The sequence below is a fragment of the Gobius niger genome (genome assembly GCF_951799975.1).
Source record: "Gobius niger genome assembly, chromosome: 13".
NCBI classification, from domain to species: Eukaryota; Metazoa; Chordata; class Actinopteri; order Gobiiformes; family Gobiidae; genus Gobius; species Gobius niger.
This window is the reverse complement of record NC_136864.1, coordinates 9,046,727-9,061,305: the sequence shown is the minus strand read 5'-3', so window position 1 is coordinate 9,061,305 and position 14,579 is coordinate 9,046,727. Positions and strand designations below refer to the sequence as shown.

General features: G+C 41.9%; 1 protein-coding gene and 1 long non-coding RNA gene across 2 annotated transcripts in view; one reads left to right on the top strand and one right to left on the bottom strand.

Annotated features, from left to right (window-relative positions):
• col11a1b (collagen, type XI, alpha 1b) overlaps window positions 1-6,854 on the top strand; it is a 185,727-nt gene extending 178,873 nt beyond the window's left edge. Inside the window, exons 65-67 of the mRNA XM_079569937.1 lie at window positions 146-214; window positions 1,833-2,066; window positions 5,831-6,854. Of these exons, the coding sequence (XP_079426063.1) occupies window positions 146-214; window positions 1,833-2,066; window positions 5,831-5,977 (450 nt within the window). The 3' untranslated portion in view covers window positions 5,978-6,854. The remainder of the gene's footprint in view (window positions 1-145; window positions 215-1,832; window positions 2,067-5,830) is intronic.
• Window positions 1-14,579, bottom strand: part of LOC306973129 — a 268,899-nt gene that overhangs the window by 248,706 nt on the left and 5,614 nt on the right. The window lies entirely within an intron of this gene.

Here is a 14,579-nt window from a genome sequence, read left to right as displayed (position 1 = left end):
GCGCAACTCTGCACTTCAAATACGCCGTCTGTTTATGGCTTTTCATGCGCTGCATTAAGGAGCAGTTTTTACGCTGGATTATGGGCGGCACAATATGATGAAGAAACACAATATCTGACGACTGCTTTGTTTCTTTTGTTTTCAGGTCAGAATATCCAACTGGCCGAAAGAGTCTCCCGGTTCGTGGTTCAGTGAATTCAAACGAGGAAAGATCGTGAGTACATCCGTCTTCTACAAAACACCCCGGCCTTAAATCATCTTTTATTTCCCTGCACCTTATCACAGTTCGAGTAACAACTTTTATCCTCTGCTGTATGCCACATCTCTGTTTCTTATCTGCCTTTTTCATAATTTAATTTTTCTTATCTCTCCTAATCCCCACGCGCCTCATCCTCCTGCACTGAAATCTCTATGCAACAATCCTTTATTTACCGGCTGCGCTTTGTTTTACATATTTGTCTCACAAAAGCTGTGGTTTGCAAACGGTTCAACCCAGGTAAATGTTTGCTACTTTTCATTTTGATTAATCTAAGGCTCTCGTTGAATTAATTTAGCTGCTTTCTGTCTTTGTTTATTGAATCATGCCGATAATTGGAATTGATTTCATTGGGATCATTAGCCAGAACACGAGTAGAAGACATGTGTGGCTTAGCTGTGAGTCTTGCCCGGATACCTCCTTGTTTGCCCCTTTTTTTGTTTCCTGTTTCCTCTTGTGACGCCTCCACCAAATTAAATTCTTGGACTAAACCAGGAAATATGAACAAAAATGAATATCTCAATATTTTGTGGGACTTTCTCGATAACGATGATGAAGGGGTATTTTTGCAAAACCATCAGAAATATGCAAACATGTGCTGCAAACATCTACATTTACCTTTGTCAATTTTTTTCCCAGTTTTCCTCCCATGTTTTTCAAATTTTACCATTTTTTTTTTATCACATTTTTGCCTAATTTTGCTGTATTTTTTACCCGTTCCACCATTCGCTTTGCAAATTTGTTCCCATTTTTCCCAATTTTTTCCACATTTTCTACCCAATTTTACCCTTTTTTTTTTCAAAATTGTTCAAATGTTTTTCTTATTTTTTCCAAATTGTCCATATTGTAATTTTCACTAATTTTTCACCATTCTTATTCCGAATTTGTTCAAATGTTTTTCCTATTTTCTCCCCTATTTTTTCACCAATTTGTCCCCCATTCCTTTCCAAATGTGGTCCTTTTTTCCCCCAACTTTCTTTCCATTTTCTTCACCATTCTTTTTCCAAATTTGTTCCCATTTTTCACACTTTTTCCCCCCAAATTTCCCCACATTTTTACCCATTATTTTTTTTCAAATTTGTTAAAATGTTTTTCCTATCTTCTCCCCCATTTTTTCCCAACTTCTCACACTCACACTCCAAATTTGTTCCAATTTTCCCCCATTTTTTTCATTTTTTTCACCCAATATTCCCCACATTTTTACCACTTTTTTTTTCTTTCAAAATTGTTCAAATGTTTTTCCTATTTTTTCGAAATTGTCCATATTGTATTTTTTTTTTAACCATTCTTCATCCAAACTTGTTCACATTTTCCCCCCAATTTTCCCTACATTTTTACCAATTTTTTTTCAAACTTTCTTCCATTTTCTTCACCATTCTTTTCCCCATTTTTTCCTAATTTTCCCCCCATTTTTTCTACATTTCTCGATATTGAAGACAAACTCAATATTGTAAATTTGTTTCTCAGCAATTTCGATATCTTAGAGACGGCCGCCTCTCCCACCAGACATAGAACATGCTCTGACCCAAGTGAAGTTGCGTGTCTTATTTCACACATCCCCCTCCTCTCTCCTCAGCTGAACTACGTGGACATCTCGGAGAGCGAGATCGCGTCGGTGCAGATGACCTTCCTGAAGCTGCTGAGCTCTTCGGCGCGGCAGAACTTCACGTACATCTGCCACCAGTCCGCGGCCTGGTACGACGCCAAGGCCGACAACTACGATAAGGCCCTGCGCTTCCTGGGCTCCAACGACGAGGAGCTGTCCTACGATAACAACCCCTTCATCAAAGCGCTCACGGACGGATGCTCGGTGAGGCCGCCCTATCATGAATGCAGTGGTTCTTTTCGGTGTAATCTGGTGAAATTGGGCCGGGGGAGATTGGACGAATAGGGATTCTGTTGTGGAAGATTGTCGTGGCAGAATGAATAATGACAACCTGACGAGACGGGAGATAGAAGACTGTACGACTGTGGCCACTTTTAAAAGCTAGGGCTATTTGATGGCTGAAGGGAATGGGTTTTGTTGCGCACATTACTATTTTTTAATAAGAATCCGTATTTATTTTTATTGTTCGACACCAACAGCAGCACAAGGGTTGGCAGGGTTATTTCAGTGATCAAAGAATACATTCAGAAAACACGGAATTACGTTTCAAACAAAAAAAGGTGAAATCAACTCTTTTTCTCAATGGGCTTCAGGATGTAGTCTCTAGGAGTTCAAAAATGTTAAAACTAAGAATTTTCTTCCCCCCTACATGTTCCAGCCATGTCCTAATGTGTAGAATGAGCTCAGAAGAGTTCACCACAACTGCCTCTAAAATCCTGCACTGTCACTCAAAATGTTCTTACTTCAGGTCCGAAGTGCCGTCATGCACGAGCTTAATATAGAAGCTGCAGTTACGCATAAGACCTGAGGTGGCAGTAGTGAGCATGAAATGACCAACTTGCATCTAGTCTCTTTAAAAGTGCTTGAGTTATCAGAATTTGTGCTGATTGTGAGCAGGTTTGGATTAAGCTAATTGAGAAAATGCTCAAATTAAAGGGTGGCAATTTTTAAGAATTTCCAGTTCGGCTTTATTTTAATTTTATTTATTGGTTTATTTGGTCGGGACAGCGCATGTTAATGAACATACATTTGCCTTGGGCTAATTTCCATCCGTCGTCCCCCATGTGCACTCTCAAACACACTCTTATTCATCCTGGCCTATTGTACATGTTTTTAGTGGTAGAGGAAACCGGAGTACCCGGAGGAAACCTACACAGACACGGGGAGAACAGGCAAACTCCCCACAGAAAGGCCCTGTCCAGGTGGGAATCGAACCCGGACCTTTTAGCTGTGAAGCACGAGCGCTAACCGCTTCGCTACCGTGCCGCCAAACTTAAAAGCTTCTGGACTGGAGATCTTACAGCCTATAGGCCAGCGTAACACCTCATTTGAAAGCTAAGACCTACAAAACTGATCGTAGTGTTTTTGTAGCTTTTTCATCACTCTTTAGTATTGTGTTATTGCTGCTTTTTCTGCACGTTTTTGCCTCGTTTTTGGAAGTGTTTTTTGCCATTTTGTGTTGCTTATTGTTGCTTATTCAGTTGCTTTTTTGTCGTGTTTTTGTCACTTTTTCATCTCATTTTAGTCACTATTTTGTTGCGCTTTCATCACAACAAAAACACATTTAGTCGTGTGTTTTTGTCGCTCTTTTGCCACTTTTTTCTGCTTTTAGATTTGGGTAAAGCCAAACAAAATGTGCTCGGTTCATGTGGGGATTAACAGGTTAAAATATAAAACACATTTTCAGTTATTTCACCCTTTGTTTGTTTCCTGCATAATCCCACGTGTTCATGTATAGTTTCACGCCTTCAATGAAAACGACACAATGTAAAATAGTGTTGGAAATAAAGAAAAGGCAAAACATAAAAAGTGTTTCCAAACTTTTGACCGAGGCAGCATAAAAATCATAAAACAACACATTTTTACTGTGAAACATCAATATCTCCTCTTTTCTTCTTGAAGCTGCATCCCACATTGAACACAGTAGTATTCAAGTAACTCTTACATTATCACGTGAGACTGACAATGCATTTCAGCTTAACTTTTGAATTGATTTATATCTTATCTTAAATTAGTTTTGCACTTCATTATATTGTAAAACAGACTTTTGTCCCAAAAAAAGGAGCTTTGTGCGCTGTGCATGTAATTATTCTATTGATCGCAAACTCGCTGTTGTTTTTGTTGGTTCCATTACCGAGAAAGTTTCCACTTCCTGAAAGATGTGAAACGTGATTATAAACTCCGGGGAAGACATTTAGAAACGTGTTTGTAAAGTTAACTGTGGCATAATTGAGGCCTTCAATGTTATTAAAATGCATTGAATTGGACCTGGCATTGAATCAAAATTTATTGGAAAAAGAAATGACGTTGCTTGATTATTAACCCAAAGCACAATATAAAATTCTGATCAAAAACACATTCTCAACTGCAGTTTGACGTTGTACATTATTTTTCTCAAATGTTGCCCCATGTTTCCAATGTGTCCTTGAATATTGAAATGTTCCTGTTATGGAATGTTTGCAAAACTTGCACTTGTTTTGCGTTAGTGAAATTAAAAAGTATAAAAGTATTTGCCCATTAACCTCTTAACACCCGCCTTCACCGAGCACATTTTCTCCAGTTCAGCTTTACCCAAGTCTAAAAGCATCTTGGAAAAAGCATCAGAATAGCAAGGATGAAAACACAGCAAAAAAAAGCATCACAAGAGTGACATTAATGCAACAAAACAGGAAAAACAAAGCAATAAACAGCTTCAAAAATGGACATAAAAACAGATAGCAAAAAACGAAGTAAGGAACAAAATAGGTGACAAAAAGTGATGAAAAAGCAACAAAAGAGTTACAAAATGGACAAAAACGCAAAAAACACAGATAAATGAAAAATGAACTAAAAAGCATCAAAGAAGTCTAATCTAAACATGACAAAAATGTGACAAAAATGCAATGAAAATACAATGAGAAAGTGTCAAAAACAACACTTGGAAAAACACATTGAGTGCCAAAGACGAAACATTTATTTATTACGAAAGTAGACACTGTATAACACCTTATGTGTGATTTTGGGAGCTCTGTGATGAACAGAACTGAAATAAATGAAGATCAACAACTTGTGAAAAGTCACGATCTGAACATTTCATCTGGGCATTTAATCACAACGCGGCAGAAATGAACATGTCCCTCGATAGTTCATCATGTGTTTTCAATGCCCCGCCCATCGGTCCTGCAGCAGCAGCGCTTAGAGAGAGGAGAAAGTGAGAGTAAAGGGAATCTCCTGCACAGAACAACGATCTCCACACCTTGTGCTTCAGATCCCTCTTTAGTTTTTATCAGGAGACCAATGAGGTCTATGTTCCCTTAAAAACACGTGAAACTCACGCCCAGACATTCTCAATAGTCGATGTTCTTTTCTGAAGCCCCTATTTTCAGTGAAGAGAGTGAAATGAGGGACAGTTGTGTTTCATAAAACACACGATATCTCCGATTCTAGAAAAAAATCTGTGATTTTGATCAAAACTAGCCTCTGTTTAGCTACGATTTCTATGGAACCGAGGCACGTAGAATTAAACTGTTTTCACCTACGGAGAGCTTAGAATTTCATCTTTCAAACGAGCCACACCATGTGTCCACAGCTATAACATAGAATACGCTATGGTGCTACAACTATCATGAAAAATGGTCTTTATTGTCGGCACTCTACAGCTAAATCCCCAAAATAGCGCAGCATTCAGTGTGTTCAATCAGTTTTTTAGGTCTTAGCTTTCAAATGAGGCATTACACTGGCCTATTGGCTGAGATGCGTTTAGATTTTTGTAAAGCCGAACAGGAGAAAATGTGTTTGGTTAAGGCGGGGGTTAAGAGGTTTAAAAGCGACCTGTTGCTATGAACCCTGGAGTTTAGACCATTGACTCCCTTGCTCTTATATTGTTCATAAACATAAAACTCAGGTATAGTGCCTTTAATCCGCTGCTATAGGTGAACTTCTGACATCATGACAAGCCAATGACTAACACGTCCCTCCTCTGTGTCCAGATGAAGCAGGGATACTCACGGTCAGTGCTGGAGATCAACACGCCGCGCATCGACCAGCTGCCCATCATCGACGTCATGCTCAACGACTTCGGGGAGGCCAACCAGCGATTCGGCTTCGAGGTCGGCCCCGTGTGCTTCTTGGGTTAGAGACACACACACATCTTCCCCCCCGCATCCCCGCTACAGGACAGGGTCAATCCGGGCCGTCCCCAACCAGCAACAACAACAACAACAACCGACGAGAGCTGACCAGTCTCCTCTCAATACAAAAAAACAAACAAACCTGTGTTCAAGACCCACGAAAGAAGACTGTCCCAGGACTTTCAACAACAAAAAACCCTGAGGGCTCTAGACCCTGTCCCGAAGCGCCGACGGGACGCCACTCTTCGACCCTTGTAGGGCCACTCCACGAGACTGTCTTTGGTGAAGGAGTGACATCAGGAGAAAAGGACAGTAAAAGCTGCGGAGGACAATGGCGCACTCAGAGCAACGGGAAGGAAGCGCTCGCCTGTGACCACGCCCTTTCACCGTCAAGCCCCACCCACTTCCATCCATCACGCCCCCATGTGCTTTTGCTTTAATTCCATCAAATGGTCTTATTTAGCACTCTCCCACTCCATTTCCCCTTTGCTTTGTTACCATACGATACTCTTACCTTCCGCTCCACCTGCTTTAGTTCATCTTCTTGTCATTTCTTGTTCGAGCAGCAAGAAGGATCTGTCTATGCCCTTCATCTCATCCATCACCTACTCCATCTCCATCATGCACTTTTTATCGTTAAAGATGACATGTCAGGCAAAATCGTCACGTTTACTTGGGCAGTTTGTTTTTCCCAACAGTTGAAGCGCTCCAATCTGTATTTCCTGGATTATAGATACAGACGGCATCTCTGGAGTCGCCCATATATGGTCATGTTTGAAAACAGTTAAGGGGGAAAACAATTTGGAGAAAAATCTAAACTTTCTCTAATTATTCAAAAACTACTTTAACAAACGCTAAATTTTGGATATAGTTTTCTACTAAATGAAGATACAAAGACATGGAGAGGAGCAAAGTTTTTCAACAGCCCATAAATATACAAATAACGGAGAATGCTAACATTATGCATTATGTTGCTTCATGTTGGCATCGTGCTAATGCTAACGGATAGCTAGCGCGAGCAACAACTGCCGATTTTTCACTTCTACTGAACAATCTGCTGTGAGAAAATATCCATATTTACACTTGTCTTTGTTTATGTGTGGTAAATAAGTTCATATCCCACCAGGCAAAAAAAAATGGCAAAAAAGAGTGGAAAATTGTGTTTCTCAAAAGATTCTATTTTCCCCCTCGGCGAGGCCACGCCCCCTCCTATGACGCGATGCCGTCTGTATCTATGCTACGTGAATACCAGGAACTGCTCTCCATATTTCTAAAGCCCATAAACCATTGATATTTTGGCCTGCTGTTAGCTTAACATGTCGGCTTGTATCTTGTTTTCAGAGGAATTTATTCACGCAGTGTATTTTCCCTGCACTAACAATCATTTGAATCACAAACGTAAACACAGAGGTGCCCGAAAGCATTTTTTTTCCCCCCCTTTGGTGATCGAGTATTTATTATGCCAAAAAGCTAGCTGCGATTATGCCTGATGTGTCCCCTGTCTGTTCTCTCTTTTGCTACATACTGTATTCCTCTCATTCCTCGCCTCTCGTCACACGTTCTCTTTTGCTTTGCTCGTTTTCCGTAAGCCCCAAAGCTTTGATAAAGCAACAAATCTACCCACACTTGTGTCCATGTTCCTTTGGCCACACGCTGTCCTTCCAGCTCTCAGTGCGGCCTCGAAAACAACCACAGAGGTGCTTTGTGCAGAATCACAAAACACACAAAAAGGTGCTAAAAAGTGCTTTTGATAAACTGTAATTATTATTATTATTTTGTACATTAATGTGCCTTCCGAATCCACTTCAAGACTTGCATGTGCCCCGCTATTAAAGTTTTTAAATATTTGGCGAAATCTCTTTTTTATTATATTTTTTAAAAGTGTCATTTGTAATATTAGGAATCGTCTTTTGTAAATAAATTAATTCCACGCGTGCAATCGTGGAGCAATCTGTAAACAACCTTAACTAGATAAATGGTAATATAAATTTGTAAGAAATTATCGACTGTTTTACCTCAGTGGATCTATTGGCGGTTCCATGATGTTTACTACGCAGTTTTGTTTTTTGGATTTACACATATACAAAGAATATTTTGTGTGCAGTTACATGTTGACTTTTCCAAAGTTTCTGGTTAATTATTATTATTTTTTCCTTTGTAAGATTGAACTAATGTTTCCATGTGCCTTGAAATGTTCGAACAATATTAAAACTGGATTCTGAAAAAAGTCTTTTTTTTTGTCCAATTGAGCGTAGATGCCTCTTTGACATTTAAGTAGCTCATGTCCATGATCTGAATGAATCCGATGGGCTACATTACAAAAACCTATCTACAGATTTTGCTTAAAATAAGCATATGGAATATACTTATTTATTTATATAAGATAATCTGCCAATGGAACAAGTACTTTTGCACATAAAACAAGAAAAAATATCTTGTTCCACTTAAAATTAGATAATAAATCGCATTTACTTGAAACATGTTTTTTTCTTATTTAAAGTGCAAAGCTATTCATTCCATTGACAGATCTTTCGAGTTCGCAAGTCAAAATTACTCATATTAGGGTAAAATATTTTAAAGGTGCATTATGCAAGTTTTTACATGAAAAAAAAGTTGATATTAGTGTGTATTTGACCTTGTCATGACCAGCGAGTGTATGAGTGGTCAACATGGAGCTTTTACTTTCCGTCACAGAACGCTCAAGGATCAATTGCTTGGAAGGTTTTTACTGCGGATGGACCCTCTCACCAGAAAACCGACAAAACAATTTATCCTGGAGCGTTGTGGAGACCACTGTGATGGAAAGTAAAGGCGCCATGCTGACCACTCACACAGCCACCTGTTTTTTCACATAAAAGTTGCATATTGCACCGTTAAAGAAGAACTAAGTAACTTGTTCACCTTAATAAATCCTTTCCGCAGTCCCTCTGGGGGTAATACAAGTGTTAATGGGATGATTGGGGGATCTTTCATCTCACCCTGGTGTCTCTGGCCAGAAAACCACAATTGCAATTCTCCTGCCACTGGGTCGGAGGCGCAATACACACTAATATAATTACGAATAAGAAACTAGCAGGCTAACGGGCAAAGCTAACTGCGGGCTAGCACCACTTTAGCAGTATTTACAGCCAAGTTTGACTGAAAAAAATGATCTCCATTGTGTCATTAAGTTGTGGCACAATGTACAATATCCCTCTCTCCCTTTAACTTTTCTGTCAGAGTTGTATTTACTCTCACTGACAATGAGTAAAAAAACGCAACATGCTACGACACCTGCAGTGGCGCTTATGGCTTCTAAGGGCATGAGTTACTTAGTACTGCTTTAATAAAATAATGATTACCTTGAAGCTAAAGGCTAAATTAAAATCAAACTGGCACCAAGATTTCGATCGAGCTGCTCAAAAAAAAAGAAGTGCAAATAGTGTAAATACTTTGTAGTTGTTTTGTTTTCTTGGTGTTGTTTATTTTTTATATACCAGCCCTAACTCCTCCTCAATGAACACAAACGCTGCCTGGAGTCAAGTCTTTACATCCAACGTATTGTTTTGAACACGTAGCCAGTGACTCCCCATCCGTATCTCACTGTCCATGACGTTTCCTCAATCTTTTCGTTGATTTGTGCAAGACATCGCTAATCTTTATTGGGGGGAAAGAAGCGAGAGAGGAAGAACAGCGGGCTCCGGAGATCGCACTCGGAGTCAAGTGTCACCGAGCCTATTAATTTAAAATTACGTTATGAGCGTCACGGTGACTTAACGCTCTCACCTCTCGGCTTAAAGGTCCTTGGCTCTATTCCAGGGGAGGGTCCGAGGGGAAATAAGAAATAATGCTTTCCATTTGATTAAACATTTACAATCCCGGTGAGAAACACACTCTGCCAAACAGATTTTAAAAGGAAGAAGTGAGAACCGACGCTTTTAATTGAGCCGTTGAAAGGGCTGCCGTGCTGTATCCTATAGCCGCCGTGTGTCTCCAGCTGCGCTCGGCCTCCTAATGGCATCGCTGTCACTGTCACTCTTTTCGTACGAGTTACATCAGCTCCACTGTCTGCTGCGTCTGCTCTCGCCGCTGTCAGCCTGTCCCTGATTGGCTTCAACATCAACTTCAGTTTAAAGAGACAAAACTTTAAGAATTACCCAAAAACTTTTTCCTTTCCAGCTACAAACAGCAGGGAAAGACTCGACGCAGTTAATACCGGTTTCTCGCCATCCAGGGCTCAAAGACGGATATGTTGTCTGCTTTAGATGTCGTTTTGTTTAAATTCCGTTTGGATCTCATTTGTGAAGAGAGTCGGATTGTTCTCTCCCTGCCTTTCCAGCAATTGTACACGCTGAACGAACACGAGAAGCGGCGTAAGAGCAGAGCAGCGAGTGAGAGCGTTTGGCACAAAAACAAACATTTTTTGGCAAAGCGGTTGTTGCCTGTTTTCTTTAATTGTGGCGTAAAGTGCTACTGGCGTGTGATTTCAAAAAGGTTCTCAACACTGTAAGCTTGGATGGTTTTAACGTGTTGGTGAGGAGGTATTTGCAGAAAGGTGTCAAAGTTGCTGGTTCTCGCTGTCTGTGCAGGTTTCCTCCAGGTGCTCGTATTTACTTCAATAAAATACACAATTAGTTTCTCTAAATGTGTTTCTAAATAGGAATTGGCTAACCTGTTATCTGCCACCTTGGAGTTAGAGTTATTTTCTTCAAACATGCATTCCCAAATCTCAAAGCTCACTTACTGGAGAGCCTATATGCCAGTGTGATACCTCATTTGAAAGCCAAGACTTTCAAGTATCTAAAAATATGTGTGGCAATGCGAGCAGTTAACCTTAACAGCCTTAAAGCACGCATGTTTGTTGTTAATAAAATAGATTCCAGAAGCAATGACCCATCCATCCACTTCCACTTTATCCGGGAGACAGCAGTCTGAGCCGAGATGCCGAGACTTCCGATCCTCCTCCTGCTGTTCTGGGGGACCCCGAGGCGACACCAGGCCAGCTCGGAGACATAGTCCACGAGGCCTTGTCCCAATAGGACAAGGGAGGCAACGGAACAGATGCCCGAGCCACCTCAGCTGCTCCTTTTGACGTGAAGGAGCAGTGACTCTACTCCAAGCTCCTCCCGGGTAGCTGAGCTCCTCACCCGATCTCGAAGGGTGCGCCCAGCCACCCTGCGAAAGAAAGCTAATTTCAGCCGCTTCTATCCGCGATCTTGTCCTTTTGGTCATTACCCAAATCTTATGACCATAGGTGAGGGTGATCGATTGATAAATCGAGAGCTTTGCCCCTCGACTCAGCTCCCTCTTCACCACAACAGTCCGATACAGCGACCGCATCACTGCTGACGCTGCACCGATCCGTCTGTCGATCTCACGCTCCATCCGCCCCTCACTCGTGAACAAGACCCCGAGATACTTGAACTCCTCCACTTGAGGTAAGGACTCCCCACCGACCTGTAGAGGGGAAGCCACCTTTTTCCGCGGCCTCAGATTTGGAGGTGCTGATCCTCATCCCGGCTGCTACACACTCAGCTGCAAACCGCCCCAGAGCAGCTGAAGGTCCTGATTTGATGAAGCCAACAGAACAACATCGTCTGCAAACAGCAGAGATGAGATCCTGAGGCTCCCAAACCGGCCCCTGGCTGTGCCTCGAAATTCTGTTCATAAAGGAGTCTTCAAACATGCATTCCCAAATCTCAAAGCTTACTGACCTTGAGCCTACACAGCCTATCTGCCAGAGTGATACCTCATTTGAAAGCCAAGACCTTCTAGTTTCTAAAAGAAATTAGTATGCAGCAGTTAACCTAAGCAGCTGGAGAGCCAGCACCGGAAATCAAAGCACACAGGCTTGTTGTCAAGACAATAGATTACAAAGGCAATGACAATTTATATTCTTTATATTTTGTACATTCTTTAATTGAGATCATGTTTCATTTCACAGTTCTGTTCAGTCGTTTTTCTTAGTTTCTTAGCTACCATTAGGCTCCCAGAGTCCAGTTCCCTGCATCAGTAGCAGTGCCGCGCATACACGATGCTCCACATGAGCTGGATTCTTCCAGTGACGGGGGGATAACAACACAAAAAGGCAGGCAGCAGTGACAACTCCGTCTCCGTGACCAAAGGCATCTGCGGATATGAAATGTGTCACTGCCAAATGAATTTATTAGACTGACCAAACTAACTTTTCTTTTTATTCTTCTTTATGTCTATACTTTTTACCCTTCAAAGCTTTCTATCCACTGAATATAAGATACCTCCTGTTGCTATTGCTGGATTTCCTGTCTATTTTGCAGCCCCTGAGTGCTCCTTGAGAGCTGATGGAACAAGTGAAGTCCCGTCTCATCTTATCTTATCTTAATAGGCTGTGCGACAAACCTGAGCGGGGCGTTTGTTTGGCAGTGAGGTCCGAGTCACTGCGGCCGATCCACTCAGCTACCAGCAGGTTCTTTTACGGGGAGAACACGGGCCTATGGCCGCACCGCGACAGGATAAACAGGAACAAATTAATACCAACTTCAGTTATTGAATTTAGCAAGCAAATCGATACCTGGGATGGAGAGCGACGAGGAGCAACAACCAGCAACATGGAAGACCGGGTGTACAGGAAGTCACAGATCAAAGAAGTAAGTAAGTAAGCAGAAAGAGCTTGTGTCTAGTTGTTTTTAATATTTCTATGAAGGGCTTTGGTCCACTTAGTGTTGTTAAATGCTATATGAATAAACTTTGATTGACTGATTGATTGATTGATGTTTTTGGAATAAAGGAAACTGTCTGCCTTCAGTAGGGATGGGTACCGTTCGTTTTTTTTCGATACCAAGTACTTTAACGATACCTGCTTTTCGGTTCCGGTGCCTTAACGGTACTTTTTTCGATACCTATGTTATTTTAATTCAATAAAAATAACGTGTATTAAAAGTATAGTTCAGGAAAAAATCCTAAAACGGCACAGCAGAAGCTACACAGGAGCAGCAGCGTCGCCTGTGACTTCGTGTTTTGAGCACAATTTCCACTTAAGCAGAGATAAAAAGAAAGAAAGGACGTTATTACCTCTTAAGCTGCAGAGACAGGACAGATCCACATCAGGACACGGGTTTCTTTCAGCTAAACTTTTCTAAACACACTGCGCTGTTCGACGAAGCGAAAGCAACTTCACACTCAAAGATCCTTACATGGTGTGAGCGCTCACTCTGCCACTGACAATTTACCAAAACTGGACCAACAATGTCTAATACAGAGTGAGCGCTCACTTTCAACAAACCATCTTCGATATTCCTGTCGCTGCAGCCGCAGTTGTAAACAAGAGCACGTAAGCTCAGCCTCCGTGGGTCTGTCACTAAAGGTAAAGACGTCTTTCATGTTGTCACAGCTCTCTTTTGCTTTTCACTTTGACTAAAGCTCAAGTTTCTTATTCAGTCCTGGTTTAGTCCTGGTTTATAACTGGTTTTGTTTAGCTCTGGGTTTTACAACCGGTGTAGTCTACGTCCTGGCTCAGTCCTGACGCAGACCGCGGCTCTGCCATCTCTATTACAGAAGTTTAGCTAGTTTTGCTTCGCTATAAGTTACATCTATAAAATATATCTTTGCTTCGCTCCATTTGCGCTGAAGCGGGTCAGTATCTGCGCACACGTTCATGTAGCTTTTTTGAGACTCATTGCGGGTCACATATTGACATTTGGAGAGAAAAAGAACCGAAAGTTGGCACCGAAAGAATTAAAATTTTTCGATACCGCCCCCGACCGGAGCTTTTCAGTCGGTTCCAAGTAGGAACCGTTTAACGGTGCCCATCCCTAGCCTTCAGTCTCCTCTGAAACGGTGCACCGCCTCCTGGGTTTGTCCCTGTTTCAGAGCATGGTGTCCTGCACTGGTCAGCTCCTCCTTCCTCTTCCTCCTGCGCAGCTCCCTCCACTCCACAACAGTCTTCCACCATCTTCTGGAAAGAGTTTAGCAGTTAATCTGTTTTTTTCTCCGGTGAACGTCCATTAGCCAGATGACTAGTAGGGAAGGAAGGCATGTGTGGCCCATCTGCGATTGCGACACTTGCCCGGATACCTCCTCTTTGGTTCCTTCCTTGTTTCCTGTAGCGCCTCTTGTGCCGCCTCCACTGTGCTGCAGGTGTGGGGGGCTCTTGCTGTTCAGGAGAAGAAATTTGCAGACATTGCACAGGAAATGCTATTTATCAGTCGATGGCCGGCGCACACATCCAATAACCATGTGCTACAAGGGTTCGCCTACAGGCATGCTGCCACATATGTGTGATCTATGTGAGTGAAACGCAGCCGTCCCTAAACCTAACATCACAACACAGATCAAAGGATGCTATATTTTATCCTTCCTGTCTCACCCAGCCACATAACAAAGAGTAATGCGGATAAAGGACCTGATTTACAAAAGTAAAAGTGGTGTAAAAGCATGTACAGTTCACATGTTTGTCTCTCATAAACACCCAAAGGTCACGTACACACGCGTCATTTCCCATCGCCTGCAAATGTATTGACTCATGTCCATATAAACAAACACTATCCTCTGCTCAGACACTTTTCATCTTGTTGACGGCATCATTTGCGGCTCGAGCGCCGTCTCATGTTTCGGTGGCACTGCCGCACATATGGCCCCGGTGAGTAATCGC